The 19,370-nt window shown below is 43.4% G+C and overlaps 1 protein-coding gene across 1 annotated transcript in view; it reads right to left on the reverse strand.

Moving 5' to 3' along the window:
• The window catches only part of LOC128666724 (zinc finger protein 585A-like), a 140,379-nt gene that overhangs the window by 51,212 nt on the left and 69,797 nt on the right, over positions 1-19,370 (reverse strand). The window contains exon 4 of the mRNA XM_053721473.1: positions 1,025-1,108. Within this exon, the coding sequence (XP_053577448.1) occupies positions 1,025-1,108 (84 nt within the window). The remainder of the gene's footprint in view (positions 1-1,024; positions 1,109-19,370) is intronic.

Below are 19,370 nucleotides of genomic sequence, written 5' to 3' on the forward strand. Positions count from 1 at the left end.
GGCAGCAAAATGTTTTGGGAAAACACAGTGAGAATTGTACCCTACAAGTTCCCAATTGCTTAAAAGCCACCATTGCCCTACTAAAGAGACTGACATGGGCTAAGGCTAGACCCTTTAGAAAGATCAGAGCAAACCTACTCTGCTTTAAAATAAAAAAAATCTTGAGAGAATGACTGGAGGTTATGGATAAGGGAAGTGACATATATAGCAGCTTTGCTGTGGTGCTCTTTGCCTCCTCCTGCTGGCCTGGAGTGATATTCTCACTAGTAATTGACGATTCCGTGCACTCACCATATCTTAGGAAAGAAATATATTGCAAGTGTTCATATGTCACAACACATACACAATCATTATCATATATGCAGCGCAAACATATAAATAAAATGAGGCCTAAAAATTAGAAGGTATTAGAGACTATAGTCCAAAGATAAATAGAAAAATAAGGGGTGGAGTCCTTAAATGAAACTTAACACAATGGCAGGGGATTCCACAACTTCAGGCAGCTCCTCTAGTGTGCCGCACCACAACACAGGGTAAGAAGGTCTAAAATACAAAAGATAGAGGGCGCCACATAGTGCAAATCAAGCTGATAAATCAATGGTAGATATATAGATAAAGTAAATCCTACTCACGTGTTGGTCAGCACAACCTTTCGTTAAACTTTTAACCACGTGTCATCTCGCTGCTGCATCTTCTTTACCCTGGATATCACCATACTGATTGCTATTTGCCTACTTTTAAATGCTGGTCATCATTGTTGACCTCTGTCTGGCACTCCCTGTGGCTCCCAGTGAATATCTCTGGGCTCCCTCTGGTGGGACGAGGATATCCCCTGTTCCAGGTGTGCCTAAGAGTCTGCCGGACGACTTATTGGTTCCGTCCTGCCTGTATAGCACAATTGTGCAGGCCATCACGTGAGTAGGATTAACTTTGTCTATATATCTACCATTGATCTATCAGCTTGATTTGCACTATGTGGCGCCCTCTATCTTTGGTATTTTAGACATAGGAATTTATTACTCACCTCTGGTAATAGGAAAACTGCTCACGTACGGCTCCTCTCTGTGCTCAATCTGTGTAACAAGTAAAGGTCTCTCAGTGACATATCCTGTAGGGACATAAATCACAATCTGTGTAACAAGTAAAGGTCTCTCAGGGACATTTCCTGTAGGGACATAAATCACAATCTGTGTAACAAGTAAAGGTTCCTCAGGGACATATCCTGTAGGGACATAAATCACAATCTGTGTAACAAGTAAAGGTTTCTCAGGGACATATCCTGTAGGGACATAAATCACAATCTGTGTAACAAGTAAAGGTCTCTCAGGGACATATCCTGTAAGGACATAAATCACAATCTGTGTAACAAGTAAAGGTGTCTCAGGGACATATCCTGTAGGGACATAAATCACAATCTGTGTAACAAGTAAAGGTTTCTCAGGGACATATCCTGTAGGGACTTAAATCACAATCTGTGTAACAAGTAAAGGTGTCTCAGGGACATACATCACAATCTGTGTAACAAGTAAAGGTCTCTCAGGGACATATCCTGTAGGGACATAAATCACAATCTGTGTAACAAGTAAAGGTTTCTCAGGGACATATCCTGTAGGGACTTAAATCACAATCTGTGTAACAAGTAAAGGTCTCTCAGGGACATATCCTGTAGGGACATAAATGACAATCTGTGTAACAAATAAAGGTCTCTCAGAGACATATCCTGTAGAGACATAAATCACAATCTGTGTAACAAGTAAAGGTCTCTCAGGGACATATCCTGTAGGGACATAAATCACAATCTGTGTAACAAGTAAAGGTTTCTCAGGGACATAGCCTATAGGGACATAAATCACAATCTGTGTAACAAGTAAAGGTTTCTCAAGGACATATCCTGTAGGGACATAAATCACAGGTTATGTGAGGAGACCGCTATATGGTTACAAATATAAATCATTATTCAGTAAAAAGGAGACGCATGCTAAACCGACAAGTGCAAAAAGTCAAATTTAGAATACCGAGTGCGCGTTCATGTATTCCCCCATAGAAGTCAATGAAAAAAAAAAAAAAAAAAAAAAAACTAACACCCCACTCTCACGCAAAAACCATCACATATTCTCATTTGCACTAATCCGGCATGAAAAAGAAAATTTATGCTTACCTGATAAATGTTTTTTTTTTTTTTGACACGATGAGTCCACATATAATCTTAATTACTAATGAGATATTCACCGCCTGGTCAACAGGAAGCGGCAAAGAGCACCACAGCAAAGCTGTTAAATAGCTCCTCCCTTCCCTCCCACTCCAGTCATTCGACCGTAGTTAAGGAATCAAAGGAAAAGCCAAGGTGCAGAGGTGTCTGAAGTTTACAATAACCCACAACCTGTCTACAAGAACAGGGCGGGCCGTGGACTCATTGTGTCAAAAAAGAAATAAATTTATCAGGTAAGCATACGTTTTCTTTTCTTTTTTAAGACACAATGAGTCCACGGATCATCTTAATTACTAATGGAATCCAATACCAAAGCTAGAGTACACAGATGATACGGGAGGGACAAGACAGGGAACCTAAACGGAAGGCACCACTGCTTGAAGAACCCTTCTCCCAAAAGCGGCCTCAGCCGAGGTAAAAGTGTTAAATTTGTAAAATCTTGACAAAGAGTGCAGAGAGAACCAAGTAGCAGCCCTGCAAATCTGTTCCACAGAAGATCCGTAACTCTCTCAGGAGGCTGCTGTCCAGCAGTCTCATATGCAAAACGTATGATACTCTTCAGCCAAAAAGAAAGAAGTTGCCGTAGCTTTCTGTCCCTTACGTTTTCCTGAGAAAATGACAAACAAAGAAGAAGACTGACGAAAGTCCTTAGTCGCCTGCAAGTAAAACTTTAAAGCACGGACCACGTCCAAATTGTGTAAAAGTCGTTCCTTCTGAGAAGAAGGATTAGGACACAAATATCTCCTGATTAATGTTCCGATCAGAAACAACCTCAGGAAGAAAACCTAACTTAGTACGTAAAACTACCTTATCCGAATGGAAGATAAGATAAGGAGGTTCATACTGCAATTCCGAGAGTTCAGACACTCTCTCCGGGCAGAAGAAATAGCAACAAGAAATAAAACCTTCCAAGATAACAACTTAATATCTAAGGAATGCATGGGCTCAAACGGAGCCCCTTGAAAAACCTTGAGAACTAAATTAAGACTCCATGGAGGAGTAACTGGTTTGAAGACAGGCCTGATCCTGACCAAGGCCTGACAAAAAGATTGCACATCTGGAACATCCGCCAGACGCTTGTGTAACAAAATAGATAGGGCCGAGATTTGACCCTTTAAAAAAACTTGACAATCCCTTCTCCAAACCCTCTTGGAGAAAAGACAAAATTCTAGGAATCCTTCCATGAGAATCCCTTGGATTCGCTCCAATAGAGATATTTACTCCAAATCTTATGGTAAATTCTTCTAGTTACAGGCTTATGAGCCTGAATCATGGTCTCTATGACCGAGTCAGATAACCCTCGCTTCGATAATATTAAGCATTCAATCTCCAAGCAGCCAGCTTCAGAGAAACTAGATTTTGAAAAAAGAAGGGGCCTCTGAATTAGAAAGTCCTTCCCCAACGGAAGACTCCAGGGTGGCAGAGAAGACATTTCCGTCGAATCTGTATACCAAATCCTGCAAGGCCAGGCCGGAGTAAAAGGGATTTTTCCAAACCCTCTTCCCCTAGGCCCTCTCCTGCCCTATTTGAGCAACGACCCGATAGAGAAAAACAAACAGGTATATATGAAAATCCAAGATGCCGCCAGGACATCTATCAGTACCGCCTGAAGATCCCTGGACCTTGACTCGTACCACGAAAACCTGGTACTCTACCAAGACGGATGAAAAGTCTGCCCATTCAAAAAGGACGCCTCCCCGTAGACCACTCCTGGGATGAGGACTGCCGACAGACAGCGAGAGTGGGTCTTCCCCCACTGAATTATTTTGGTTCTCTCGATCATTGCTAAGGAACTCCTCGTTCCTCCCAGATGGTTGATGAAAATGTCTACTTGGAACCAGATAAACTGGACCGAGTCTCAATGGGGCCAGGTCAGAAGAGTATTGAAGATTGCTCTCAGCTCTAGAATGTTTATAGGAAGAACAGACTCTGACTAAGTCCAAACCCCTGAGCTTTTAGAGATCCCCAGCCCCCATTCTAACAGGCTGGCGATTGTTGTCACAATCACCCAGGACGGTCTGCGAAAGCAGGATCCCTGGGAAAGATGATCTGGAAACAATTCCAGAGAATCAGCACCTGGGGGAGGATTTGAACTCCCAACTTATGGCTTCCCCGAAAGGAGTGCTAACCACTAAGCTATGCCCAAGAGACTAGATATGTCAGAGAGACAGCCCCTCTAGAAGAGATCCCTGATCTCCTGTTCCTAGCAATATTTGAGGAGTCAAGTCCGCATAAACTCCAATCCCTCTGAACATGATAAACTGCAGAAGTATGAGGTAAACCCGACCAAACGGGTTGATGTACATCGCGGTCTCCACTGATGGTCAAGGAGTGGACTGCAGAGCTAGACCAAAGCCGAAACTCTTTGTTTCCTGACTTCTGTCAGAAAAACTACAATGATCCTAAAAAGATAGCCCTTTTTAGAATTAAACAGCTCTTCTCCAAATACACCTTCCAACCGAGTGATCGCAGGAAGAAAGACAAATTTTGCCGTAAAGAATTTTGCTTGTTGAAAGAATGGCGCCTGGAGCAGGATATCGTCCCTATAGGGCGCCACAGCAATGCCTTGTACCCAAAGCACTATCAACAGTAAGCCCAAAACCTTTGAAAAAAATCCAAAGGGAAGGGCCCCAAATAGGAAAAGTTTGACTAGAAAGGCAAACCTTAGGCACTTGTAATGACCAGACCTCGTTCCTGTCATGGAACAGAAACTATCACCCCAGGTCGGAGAAGATCCATACAAGAATAAAAAAACAGAATTTATGTTTACCTGATAAATTACTTTCTCCAACGGTGTGTCCGGTCCACGGAGTCATCCTTACTTGTGGGATATTCTCCTCCCCAACAGGAAATGGCAAAGAGCCCAGCAAAGCTGGTCACATGATCCCTCCTAGGCTCCGCCTTCCCCAGTCATTCGACCGACGTAAAGGAGGAATATTTGCATAGGAGAAATCATATGATACCGTGGTGACTGTAGTTAAAGAAAATAAATTATCAGACCTGATTAAAAAACCAGGGCGGGCCGTGGACCGGACACACCGTTGGAGAAAGTAATTTATCAGGTAAACATAAATTCTGTTTTCTCCAACATAGGTGTGTCCGGTCCACGGCGTCATCCTTACTTGTGGGAACCAATACCAAAGCTTTAGGACACGGATGAAGGGAGGGAGCAAATCAGGTCACCTAGATGGAAGGCACCACGGCTTGCAAAACCTTTCTCCCAAAAATAGCCTCAGAAGAAGCAAAAGTATCAAATTTGTAAAATTTAGTAAAAGTGTGCAGTGAAGACCAAGTCGCTGCCTTACATATCTGATCAACAGAAGCCTCGTTCTTGAAGGCCCATGTGGAAGCCACAGCCCTAGTAGAATGAGCTGTGATTCTTTCAGGAGGCTGCCGTCCGGCAGTCTCGTAAGCCAATCTGATAATGCTTTTAATCCAAAAAGATAGAGAGGTAGAAGTTGCTTTTTGACCTCTCCTTTTACCAGAATAAACAACAAACAAAGAAGATGTTTGTCTAAAATCCTTTGTAGCATCTAAATAGAATTTTAGAGCACGAACTACATCCAAATTGTGCAACAAACGTTCCTTCTTTGAAACTGGATTCGGACACAAAGAAGGCACGACTATCTCCTGGTTAATGTTTTTGTTAGAAACAACTTTCGGAAGAAAACCAGGTTTAGTACGTAAAACCACCTTATCTGCATGGAACACCAGATAAGGAGGAGAACACTGCAGAGCAGATAATTCTGAAACTCTTCTAGCAGAAGAAATTGCAACCAAAAACAAAACTTTCCAAGATAATAACTTAATATCAACGGAATGTAAGGGTTCAAACGGAACCCCCTGAAGAACAGAAAGAACTAAATTGAGACTCCAAGGAGGAGTCAAATGTTTGTAAACAGGCTTGATTCTAACCAGAGCCTGAACAAAGGCTTGAACATCTGGCACAGCTGCCAGCTTTTTGTGAAGTAACACAGACAAGGCAGAAATCTGTCCCTTCAAAGAACTTGCAGATAATCCTTTCTCCAAACCTTCTTGAAGAAAGGATAGAATCTTAGGAATTTTTACCTTGTCCCAAGGGAATCCTTTAGATTCACACCAACAGATATATTTTTTCCATATTTTGTGGTAGATTTTTCTAGTTACAGGCTTTCTGGCCTGAACAAGAGTATCAATGACAGAATCTGAGAACCCTCGCTTTGATAAGATCAAGCGTTCAATCTCCAAGCAGTCAGTTGGAGTGAGACCAGATTCGGATGTTCGAACGGACCTTGAACAAGAAGGTCTCGTCTCAAAGGTAGCTTCCATGGTGGAGCCGATGACATATTCACCAGGTCTGCATACCAAGTCCTGCGTGGCCACGCAGGAGCTATCAAGATCACCGATGCCCTCTCCTGATTGATCCTGGCTACCAGCCTGGGGATGAGAGGAAACGGCGGGAATACATAAGCTAGTTTGAAGGTCCAAGGTGCTACTAGTGCATCTACTAGAGTCGCCTTGGGATCCCTGGATCTGGACCCGTAGCAAGGAACCTTGAAGTTCTGACGAGAGGCCATCAGATCCATGTCTGGAATGCCCCACAATTGAATTATTTGGGCAAAGATTTCCGGATGGAGTTCCCACTCCCCCGGATGAAATGTCTGACGACTCAGAAAATCCGCTTCCCAATTTTCCACTCCTGGGATGTGGATTGCAGACAAGTGGCAGGAGTGAGTCTCCGCCCATTGAATGATTTTGGTCACTTCTTCCATCGCCAGGGAACTCCTTGTTCCCCCCTGATGGTTGATGTACGCAACAGTCGTCATGTTGTCTGATTGAAACCGTATGAACTTGGCCTTTGCTAGCTGAGGCCAAGCCTTGAGAGCATTGAATATCGCTCTCAGTTCCAGAATATTTATCGGGAGAAGAGATTCTTCCCGAGACCAAAGACCCTGAGCTTTCAGGGGTCCCCAGACCGCGCCCCAGCCCACCAGACTGGCGTCGGTCGTGACAATGACCCACTCTGGTCTGCGGAAGCTCATCCCCTGTGACAGGTTGTCCAGGGACAGCCACCAACGGAGTGAATCTCTGGTCCTCTGATCTACTTGTATCGTCGGAGACAAGTCTGTATAGTCCCCATTCCACTGACTGAGCATGCACAGTTGTAATGGTCTTAGATGAATTCGCGCAAAAGGAACTATGTCCATTGCGGCTACCATCAAACCTATTACTTCCATCAGAATGTCGTCCAAGTAAGGTACTACTGCAATGCCCCTTGGTCTTAGCACCGCTAGAAGGGACCCTAGTACCTTTGTGAAAATTCATGGAGCAGTGGCTAATCCGAACGGAAGTGCCACAAACTGGTAATGCTTGTCCAGGAATGCGAACCTTAGGAACCGATGATGTTCCTTGTGGATAGGAATATGTAGATACGCATCCTTTAAATCCACCGTGGTCATGAATTGACCTTCCTGGATGGAAGGAAGAATTGTTCGAATGGTTTCCATTTTGAACGATGGAAACTTGAGAAACTTGTTTAGGATCTTGCGATCTAAGATTGGTCTGAATGTTCCCTCTTTTTTGGGAACTACGAACAGATTGGAGTAGAACCCCATCCCTTGTTCTCCTAATGGAACAGGATGAATCACTCCCATTTTTAACAGGTCTTCTACACAATGTAAGAATGCCTGTTTTTTTATGAGGTCTGAAGACAATTGAGACCTGTGGAACCTCCCCCTTGGGGGAAGCCCCTTGAATTCCAGAAGATAACCTTGGGAGACTATTTCTAGTGCCCAAGGATCCAGAACATCTCTTGCCCAAGCCTGAGCGAAGAGAGAGAGTCTGCCCCCCACCAGATCCGGTCCCGGATCGGGGGCCAACATCTCATGCTGTCTTGGTAGCAGTGGCAGGTTTCTTGGCCTGCTTTCCTTTGTTCCAGCCTTGCATTGGCCTCCAGGCTGGCTTGGCTTGAGAAGTATTACCCTCTTGCTTAGAGGACGTAGCACTTGGGGCTGGTCCGTTTCTGCGAAAGGGACGAAAATTAGGTTTATTTTTGGCTTTGAAAGACCTATCCTGAGGAAGGGCGTGGCCCTTGCCCCCAGTGATATCAGAGATAATCTCTTTCAAGTCAGGGCCAAACAGCGTTTTCCCCTTGAAAGGAATGTTAAGCAATTTGTTCTTGGAAGACGCATCCGCTGACCAAGATTTTAGCCAAAGCGCTCTGCGCGCCACAATAGCAAAACCAGAATTTTTCGCCGCTAACCTAGCCAATTGCAAAGTGGCGTCTAGGGTGAAAGAATTAGCCAATTTGAGAGCATGAATTCTGTCCATAATCTCCTCATAAGAAGAAGAATTATTATTGAGCGCCTTTTCTAGTTCATCGAACCAGAAACACGCTGCTGTAGTGACAGGAACAATGCATGAAATTGGTTGTAGAAGGTAACCTTGCTGAACAAACATCTTTTTAAGCAAACCCTCTAATTTTTTATCCATAGGATCTTTGAAAGCACAACTATCTTCTATGGGTATAGTGGTGCGTTTGTTTAGAGTAGAAACCGCCCCCTCGACCTTGGGGACTGTCTGCCATAAGTCCTTTCTGGGGTCGACCATAGGAAACAATTTCTTAAATATGGGGGGAGGGACGAAAGGTATACCGGGCCTTTCCCATTCTTTATTTACAATGTCCGCCACCCGCTTGGGTATAGGAAAAGCTTCGGGGGGCCCCGGGACCTCTAGGAACTTGTCCATTTTACATAATTTCTCTGGAATGACCAAATTCTCACAATCATCCAGAGTAGATAACACCTCCTTAAGCAGAGCGCGGAGATGTTCCAATTTAAATTTAAATGTAATCACATCAGGTTCAGCTTGTTGAGAAATTTTCCCTGAATCTGAAATTTCTCCCTCAGACAAAACCTCCCTGGCCCCCTCAGACTGGTGTAGGGGCACTTCAGAACCAATATCATCAGCGTCCTCATGCTCTTCAGTATTTTCTAAAACAGAGCAGTCGCGCTTTCGCTGATAAGTGGGCATTTTGGCTAAAATGTTTTTGATAGAATTATCCATTACAGCCGTTAATTGTTGCATAGTAAGGAGTATTGGCGCACTAGATGTACTAGGGGCCTCCTGTGTGGGCAAGACTGGTGTAGACGAAGGAGGGGATGATGCAGTACCATGCTTACTCCCCTCACTTGAGGAATCATCTTGGGCATCATTTTCTCTAAATTTTGTGTCACATAAATCACATCTATTTAAATGAGAAGGAACCTTGGCTTCCCCACATACAGAACACAGTCTATCTGGTAGTTCAGACATGTTAAACAGGCATAAACTAGATAACAAAGTACAAAAAACGTTTTAAAATAAAACCGTTACTGTCACTTTAAATTTTAAACTGAACACACTTTATTACTGCATATGTGAAAAAGTATGAAGGAATTGTTCAAAATTCACCAAAATTTCACCACAGTGTCTTAAAGCCTTAAAAGTATTGCACACCAAATTTGGAAGCTTTAACCCTTAAAATAACGGAACCGGAGCCGTTTTTATATTTAACCCCTTTACAGTCCCTGGTATCTGCTTTGCTGAGACCCAACCAAGCCCAAAGGGGAATACGATACCAAATGACGCCTTCAGAAAGTCTTTTCTATGTATCAGAGCTCCTCACACATGCATCTGCATGTCATGCTTCCCAAAAACAAGTGCGCAATAGAGGCGCGAAAATGAGACTCTGCCTATGATTAGGGAAAGCCCCTAGAGAATAAGGTGTCCAATACAGTGCCTGCCGGTTATTTTACATAGTTCCCAAGATTAAAATAATTCCTCAAGGCTATGGAGTATAAAATATGCTTATATATAAATCGTTTTAGCCCAGAAAATGTCTACAGTCTTAAAAGCCCTTGTGAAGCCCTTTTTTCTCTTCATGTAATAAAAATGGCTTACCGGATCCCATAGGGAAAATGACAGCTTCCAGCATTACATCGTCTTGTTAGAAATGTGTCATACCTCAAGCAGCAAAAGTCTGCTCCCTGTTTCCCCCAACTGAAGTTAATTCCTCTCAACAGTCCTGTGTGGAAACAGCCATCGATTTTAGTAACGGTTGCTAAAATCATTTTCCTCTTACAAACAGAAATCTTCATCTCTTTTCTGTTTCAGAGTAAATAGTACATACCAGCACTATTTTAAAATAACAAACTCTTGATTGAATAATAAAAACTACAGTTAAACACTAAAAAACTCTAAGCCATCTCCGTGGAGATGTTGCCTGTACAACGGCAAAGAGAATGACTGGGGAAGGCGGAGCCTAGGAGGGATCATGTGACCAGCTTTGCTGGGCTCTTTGCCATTTCCTGTTGGGGAGGAGAATATCCCACAAGTAAGGATGACGCCGTGGACCGGACACACCTATGTTGGAGAAAACGCCTCTCCTTCTCTCTGGTCTGCCATAGATCTTGAAGGCAGAACCTGCCCCAGGGAGGAAAAAAATCTTAAACTTCTTGTTTGAACAAAGAAGGACAACCTGCCCCCCACAAGATCCTGTCTCAGATCGGAGGTGAGCCCTCCCGATTGGAAGAGGGAGTAGAAGGATTTCCCTGAAATTTGAAAGGAAAGAAGATTACTCTGATATCCGCTTTATATATCCAAAATATCAGAGATAACACTGACAACTCCGGCACAAACAAGGTCTTACCCTTGTAAGGATCACTAGTAATTTAGACTTAAATGAGACATCCACAATCAGGATCTTAACCCTAACGCACTGCGGGTCATTAACGTCTGATCTAAACTCCTGCAGAAGGCAAACATCTGTAGAAAAGAAGATGGATAACTTCAATGCCCCTATCCAGTCCTGGATATTTTTGAGGGGAGTGTCTGTCCAATAGAAATAGACAACACCTTAATCCGTAATGCTTCCACACTAGTGAGACTACCACTGCAGGTAGTCATGGAAAACCTTAGGGTACTACTTTCTTTTACCCCCTAGGGAATCGTCCGCCAAGACTCCTCAATAGAGTCTGACGTAGGAAGCGTCCATTCAAGTTAGAAGATGGAGAAAAAGAGGGGTACCCTGTCCTTTTTCTGGTACCCACAACAATTGTTTAGTTTTATTATACTGATTAAGATTGACTACACAAATTATGTCTTAGTAGATCAGAAACGTTAGAACCTCCTTAGGTAGCAAATGGAGGTGTGTAAGTTTAAAATGAAAGAAACCACTTCAGTGACAGATAAAGCAGATACCCAGACAGAGTTTGAGATCTTTCCCCATATGCCATCGAAGTATCTCCCTCCTTCAGGCTTTAGGGAAGAAACGTGCAGAAATAAATACACTTCATCAAGCATATTCCCTGCTTAGCATGGGAAAGGCATACAATGTAACAGATATCGCCAATGACATTATAAGAACGATGTTTTGCAAAGCAACTCCAGATGGAGCTTGCGAGGAAATGCAGGGCACTGCATGTGTGGGCTATAAAAAAAATTGGACACTTGAGGAAAAAAATTCTTTATCCCTTTAGTAAAGTTATCTTTACAACATAATGAACAAAGAAAGGGATTGGTAGTTCCACAATGTACCAAAAACATAAGGAAAACACTTTGTTGGGTCTCTTGGGATTCACAAATGGATGAATAGTCAAATAAAATACTTAACATTTTAAAACGTTACTATCTATTTAAATTTTAAAGAGTAACTTCTTTATTTAGGTAGGCAGAAGTGGCTGAATAGGAAACAATAGGCAGATAAGCATTGCACACCCTCTCTACACCTCAGCTTAACTCAGCTGAGGTGTCTGTCAGCCCTTCTGCTCAAAATTTTTACTCAGCTGAAGCGCTGTCCTTTAAGCGCAAAAAAACTGACATGAATTCACAGGTCCTTCCGATAACCGGAAGTACTAGGAAGAAGGAGCTGTCTTCTAAACTGAAAACACTATAACTAAAATACAAATTTTTCTGATAACCGGAAGCCTAGTAGAGGACTGCGCAACTAAATTGGCGCCATACAAGCTCCGCCCCTCGTGGGCATTTCACAGTCATCTCCCGGTCACCATTATCAAGTTATTAAGTTGAGCTAACGGGAGAAATAACGGACTGAGCAGTCTCTTAAATTGGGTATTTGCTTACACTGTTTGGTAATCTAATAGTGAAGCACCCTCACACTGAGCTCGCACCCTGCATTACAGCACACACACAAGCTCTGCCCCTCATGGGCATTTCAATAGTAATCTTCCGGTCGCCATTCCTCTTATCATTAAGTTGAGCCACCGGGAAAATAGAACAGACTGAGCAGACTCAGCTTAGGTAGTTGCTTAGTCCTTTGGTAAATCTAACAGTGAAGCGCCCTCACACTGAGTTCGCATGCATTACAGCACATCGTCTGTTAAATGTTAATAGTAAATCAACACATTGAGTTCGCACTCAGCATTTCAGCTCAAGGTTGCTCATATGTAATCTCCCGGTCGGCTACTATTAGTCATGAGAGCCGCCGGGAGAGGAAAGTCACAATAAGCCCCAGTGCCTGCGTCCCTACTGCCATAGTAACTCCTAATACACTAGGAGAATCTATCTCTGTAACCCCTTAACAAGGAGCCCATAACTACCATGAGGTCTGTATATAGAAACTAAAGTGCCCAAACTTATTCTGAGTTTTCTACCCCCAGAAATAAAGTCAGCACTTACCTCATCTTCTCCCTGGCAGCAACGCAGTTCCCAGGTTTGAGAGGTCCTCTCCCTCCCGTGGACCTGTAAATAAACGAAAGTCCTGAGTAAATATCCCTGAGGTTTTTCAGGGTAAGGGCAGCATCAGAATATGGGAGGCGCAGTGAGAATTATGTCCCACAAGTTCCCATTGCTCTAAAGCCACCAAAGCTCTACTGAAGAGACTGATAAGGACTATGGCTACACCCTAGAACAAAGCAGCACACTTCCTATCACTAACGTAGGCAAAGAGAATGACTGGGGTGGGAGGAAAGGGAGGAACTATTTAACAGCTTTGCTGTGGTGCTCTTTGCCGCCTCCTGCTGACCAGGAGGTGAATATCCCATTAGTAATTAAGATGATCCGTGGACTTGTGTCTTAAAAAAGAAATATGAATATTTAACATTCCAATGTTCTTTACATTACACATATAGCGATATACATATACATATTTAGACATGTATATTTATGTATCTCTATGTTAAAGCCCTTTGCAGCCTTTAACATATCTCATATATTTAAGCCCTTTTAACCTTTGTGTGCAACATATATATATTTTTTAATACTTTTTATTAGATGGTGTTATGTGAATGTAACTGTACTTTGTAATGTATTTGTGATGTATTTTGTGCAACTTTTATGTTTCGTGAAACAGTTAATCAGAGCTCTGAGTTCACGGTAATCATTCTAGTGCAAATCATGACTGTGCTCAAGTGAACCCGTTTACTTTCAACGTGTAATACTAGTAACAAGCCCGACCAACCCCTTATCGCCTGGGCGCAAACGTTTGCACTACATTCGTAATCTATATTTTTATTGCAAAAACCAACACACATTTGCAATTATAAAGTATATTGTAAAGATTATTCTAATGAAATCTGAAATGCACTGCAGTGTATTGTAGGTGTATTTAAATCAAGTATAAAAACACATTTTATATAACACAGTTTTCTCGTTAGCATATAATGTAAGAGGTTTGTATTTAAATACACAAGAACCATAGCCAGACAGTTATATATATGATTACATAATTAGCACAGGGCTCTGTGTGTTATCAGGGGACGGGGGCTTCTCTGTCATTTAACCACCTGCTACAATTCCATTTATTACTGTTGGGGAATTAACCACCTGGCCACCAGGAGGAGGCAAAGACACCCAAGTCAGAGCTCAAGTATCCTCTCACTACCCATACTCCCCCGGTCATTCAGCCGAGGAAATAAAGGTAGGAGAACACTAGGGGTATATAGGTGCCTGAAAGGTAGAAGAAAAAAAATGAAACCTGAAGAATAAATCGGGGTGGGTCGTGGACTCTCCATGCAAGGAAAACAGAATTTATGTTTACCTGATAAATTACTTTCTCCAACGGTGTGTCCGGTCCACGGCGTCATCCTTACTTGTGGGATATTCTCTTCCCCAACAGGAAATGGCAAAGAGCCCAGCAAAGCTGGTCACATGATCCCTCCTAGGCTCCGCCTACCCCAGTCATTCGACCGACGTTAAGGAGGAATATTTGCATAGGAGAAACCATATGATACCGTGGTGACTGTAGTTAAAGAAAATAAATTATCAGACCTGATTAAAAAACCAGGGCGGGCCGTGGACCGGACACACCGTTGGAGAAAGTAATTTATCAGGTAAACATAAATTCTGTTTTCTCCAACATAGGTGTGTCCGGTCCACGGCGTCATCCTTACTTGTGGGAACCAATACCAAAGCTTTAGGACACGGATGAAGGGAGGGAGCAAATCAGGTCACCTAAATGGAAGGCACCACGGCTTGCAAAACCTTTCTCCCAAAAATAGCCTCAGAAGAAGCAAAAGTATCAAACTTGTAAAATTTGGTAAAAGTGTGCAGTGAAGACCAAGTCGCTGCCCTACATATCTGATCAACAGAAGCCTCGTTCTTGAAGGCCCATGTGGAAGCCACAGCCCTAGTGGAATGAGCTGTGATTCTTTCAGGAGGCTGCCGTCCGGCAGTCACATAAGCCAATCTGATGATGCTTTTAATCCAAAAAGAGAGAGAGGTAGAAGTTGCTTTTTGACCTCTCCTTTTACCAGAATAAACAACAAACAAGGAAGATGTTTGTCTAAAATCCTTTGTAGCATCTAAATAGAATTTTAGAGCGCGAACAACATCCAAATTGTGCAACAAACGTTCCTTCTTCGAAACTGGTTTCGGACACAAAGAAGGCACGACTATCTCCTGGTTAATGTTTTTGTTAGAAACAACTTTTGGAAGAAAACCAGGTTTAGTACGTAAAATCACCTTATCTGCATGGAACACCAGATAAGGAGGAGAACACTGCAGAGCAGATAATTCTGAAACTCTTCTAGCAGAAGAAATTGCAACCAAAAACAAAACTTTCCAAGATAATAACTTAATATCAACGGAATGTAAGGGTTCAAACGGAACCCCCTGAAGAACTGAAAGAACTAAGTTGAGACTCCAAGGAGGAGTCAAAGGTTTGTAAACAGGCTTGATTCTAACCAGAGCCTGAACAAAGGCTTGAACATCTGGCACAGCTGCCAGCTTTTTGTGAAGTAACACAGACAAGGCAGAAATCTGTCCCTTCAAGGAACTTGCAGATAATCCTTTCTCCAATCCTTCTTGAAGAAAGGATAGAATCTTAGGAATCTTTACCTTGTCCCAAGGGAATCCTTTAGATTCACACCAACAGATATATTTTTTCCATATTTTGTGATAAATTTTTCTAGTTACAGGCTTTCTGGCCTGAACAAGAGTATCAATAACAGAATCTGAGAACCCTCGTTTTGATAAGATCAAGCGTTCAATCTCCAAGCAGTCAGCTGGAGTGAGACCAGATTCGGATGTTCGAACGGACCTTGAACAAGAAGGTCTCGTCTCAAAGGTAGCTTCCATGGTGGAGCCGATGACATATTCACCAGATCTGCATACCAAGTCCTGCGTGGTCACGCAGGAGCTATCAAGATCACCGACGCCCTCTCCTGATTGATCCTGGCTACCAGCCTGGGGATGAGAGGAAACGGCGGGAATACATAAGCTAGTTTGAAGGTCCAAGGTGCTACTAGTGCATCTACTAGAGTCGCCTTGGGATCCCTGGATCTGGACCCGTAGCAAGGAACCTTGAAGTTCTGACGAGAGGCCATCAGATCCATGTCTGGAATGCCCCACAGTTGAGTAATTTGGGCAAAGATTTCCGGATGGAGTTCCCACTCCCCCGGATGTAATGTCTGACGACTCAGAAAATCCGCTTCCCAATTTTCCACTCCTGGGATGTGGATTGCAGACAGGTGGCAGGAGTGAGTCTCCGCCCATTGAATGATTTTGGCCACTTCTTCCATCGCCAGGGAACTCCTTGTTCCCCCCTGATGGTTGATGTACGCAACAGTCGTCATGTTGTCTGATTGAAACCGTATGAACTTGGCCTTTGCTAGCTGAGGCCAAGCCTTGAGAGCATTGAATATCGCTCTCAGTTCCAGAATATTTATCGGTAGAAGAGATTCTTCCCGAGACCAAAGACCCTGAGCTTTCAGGGGTCCCCAGACCGCGCCCCAGCCCATCAGACTGGCGTCGGTCGTGACAATGACCCACTCTGGTCTGCGGAAGGTCATCCCTTGTGACAGGTTGTCCAGGGACAGCCACCAACGGAGTGAGTCTCTGGTCCTCTGATTTACTTGTATCTTCGGAGACAAGTCTGTATAGTCCCCATTCCACTGACTGAGCATGCACAGTTGTAATGGTCTTAGATGAATGCGCGCAAAAGGAACTATGTCCATTGCCGCTACCATCAAACCTATTACTTCCATGCACTGCGCTATGGAAGGAAGAGGAACGGAATGAAGTGTTTGACAAGAGTTTAGAAGTTTTGTTTTTCTGGCCTCTGTCAGAAAAATCCTCATTTCTAAGGAGTCTATTATTGTTCCCAAGAAGGGAACCCTTGTCGACGGAGATAGAGAACTCTTTTCCACGTTCACTTTCCATCCGTGAGATCTTAGAAAGGCCAGGACTATGTCCGTGTGAGCCTTTGCTTGAGGAAGGGACGACGCTTGAATCAGAATGTCGTCCAAGTAAGGTACTACTGCAATGCCCCTTGGTCTTAGCACCGCTAGAAGGGACCCTAGTACCTTTGTGAAAATCCTTGGAGCAGTGGCTAATCCGAAAGGAAGCGCCACGAACTGGTAATGCTTGTCCAGGAATGCGAACCTTAGGAACCGATGATGTTCCTTGTGGATAGGAATATGTAGATACGCATCCTTTAAATCCACCGTGGTCATGAATTGACCTTCCTGGATGGAAGGAAGAATTGTTCGAATGGTTTCCATTTTGAACGATGGAACCTTGAGAAACTTGTTTAAGATCTTGAGATCTAAGATTGGTCTGAACGTTCCCTCTTTTTTGGGAACTATGAACAGATTGGAGTAGAACCCCATCCCTTGTTCTCCTAATGGAACAGGATGAATCACTCCCATTTTTAACAGGTCTTCTACACAATGTAAGAATGCCTGTCTTTTTATGTGGTCTGAAGACAATTGAGACCTGTGGAACCTCCCCCTTGGGGGAAGCCCCTTGAATTCCAGAAGATAACCTTGGGAGACTATTTCTAGTGCCCAAGGATCCAGAACATCTCTTGCCCAAGCCTGAGCGAAGAGAGAGAGTCTGCCCCCCACCAGATCCGGTCCCGGATCGGGGGCCAACATTTCATGCTGTCTTGGTAGCAGTGGCAGGTTTCTTGGCCTGCTTTCCCTTGTTCCAGCCTTGCATTGGTCTCCAAGCTGGCTTGGCTTGAGAAGTATTACCCTCTTGCTTAGAGGACGTAGCACTTGGGGCTGGTCCGTTTCTACGAAAGGGACGAAAATTAGGTTTATTTTTGGCCTTGAAAGACCTATCCTGAGGAAGGGCATGGCCCTTACCCCCAGTGATATCAGAGATAATCTCTTTCAAGTCAGGGCCAAACAGCGTTTTCCCCTTGAAAGGAATGTTAAGGAGTTTGTTCTTGGAAGACGCATCAGCTGACCAAGATTTCAACCAAAGCGCTCTGCGCGCCACAATAGCAAACCCAGAATTCTTCGCCGCTAACCTAGCCAATTGCAAAGTGGCGTCTAGGGTGAAAGAATTAGCCAATTTGAGAGCACGGATTCTGTCCATAATCTCCTCATAAGGAGGAGAATCACTATCGATCGCCTTTACTAGCTCATCGAACCAGAAACACGCGGCTGTAGTGACAGGGACAATGCATGAAATTGGTTGTAGAAGGTAACCTTGCTGAACAAACATCTTTTTAAGCAAACCTTCTAATTTTTTATCCATAGGATCTTTGAAAGCACAACTATCTTCTATGGGTATAGTGGTGCGTTTGTTTAAAGTAGAAACCGCTCCCTCGACCTTGGGGACTGTCTGTCATAAGTCCTTTCTGGGGTCGACCATAGGAAACAATTTTTTAAATATGGGGGGAGGGACGAAAGGTATACCGGGCCTTTCCCATTCTTTATTTACAATGTCCGCCACCCGCTTGGGTATAGGAAAAGCTTCTGGGAGCCCCGGGACCTCTAGGAACTTGTCCATTTTACATAGTTTCTCTGGGATGATCAAATTCTCACAATCATCCAGAGTGGATAATACCTCCTTAAGCAGAGCGCGGAGATGTTCCAACTTAAATTTAAATGTAATCACATCGGGTTCAGCTTGTTGAGAAATTTTCCCTGAATCTGAAATTTCTCCCTCAGACAAAACCTCCCTGGCCCCCTCAGACTGGTGTAGGGGCATTTCAGAACCATTATCATCAGCGTCCTCATGCTCTTCAGTATCTAAAACAGAGCAGTCACGCTTACGCTGATAAGTGGGCATTTTGGCTAAAATGTTTTTGATAGAATTATCCATTACAGCCGTTAATTGTTGCATAGTAAGGAGTATTGGCGCGCTAGATGTACTAGGGGCCTCCTGAGTGGGCAAGACTCGTGTAGACGAAGGAGGGAATGATGCAGTACCATGCTTACTCCCCTCACTTGAGGAATCATCTTGGGCATCATTTTCAGTGTCACATAAATCACATTTATTTAAATGAGAAGGAACCCTGGCTTCCCCACATTCAGAACACAGTCTATCTGGTAGTTCAGACATGTTAAACAGGCATAAACTTGATAACAAAGTACAAAAAACGTTTTAAAATAAAACCGTTACTGTCACTTTAAATTTTAAACTGAACACACTTTATTACTGCAATTGCAAAAAAGTATGAAGGAATTGTTCAAAATTCACCAAAATTTCACCACAGTGTCTTAAAGCCTTAAAAGTATTGCACACCAAATTTGGAAGCTTTAACCCTTAAAATAACGGAACCGGAGCCGTTTTTAACTTTAACCCCTTTACAGTCCCTGGTATCTGCTTTGCTGAGACCCAACCAAGCCCAAAGGGGAATACGATACCAAATGACGCCTTCAGAAAGTCTTTTCTATGTATCAGAGCTCCTCACACATGCGACTGCATGTCATGCCTCTCAAAAACAAGT

The sequence above is a fragment of the Bombina bombina genome, chromosome 7, assembly GCF_027579735.1.
Source record: "Bombina bombina isolate aBomBom1 chromosome 7, aBomBom1.pri, whole genome shotgun sequence".
NCBI classification, from domain to species: domain Eukaryota; kingdom Metazoa; phylum Chordata; class Amphibia; order Anura; family Bombinatoridae; genus Bombina; species Bombina bombina.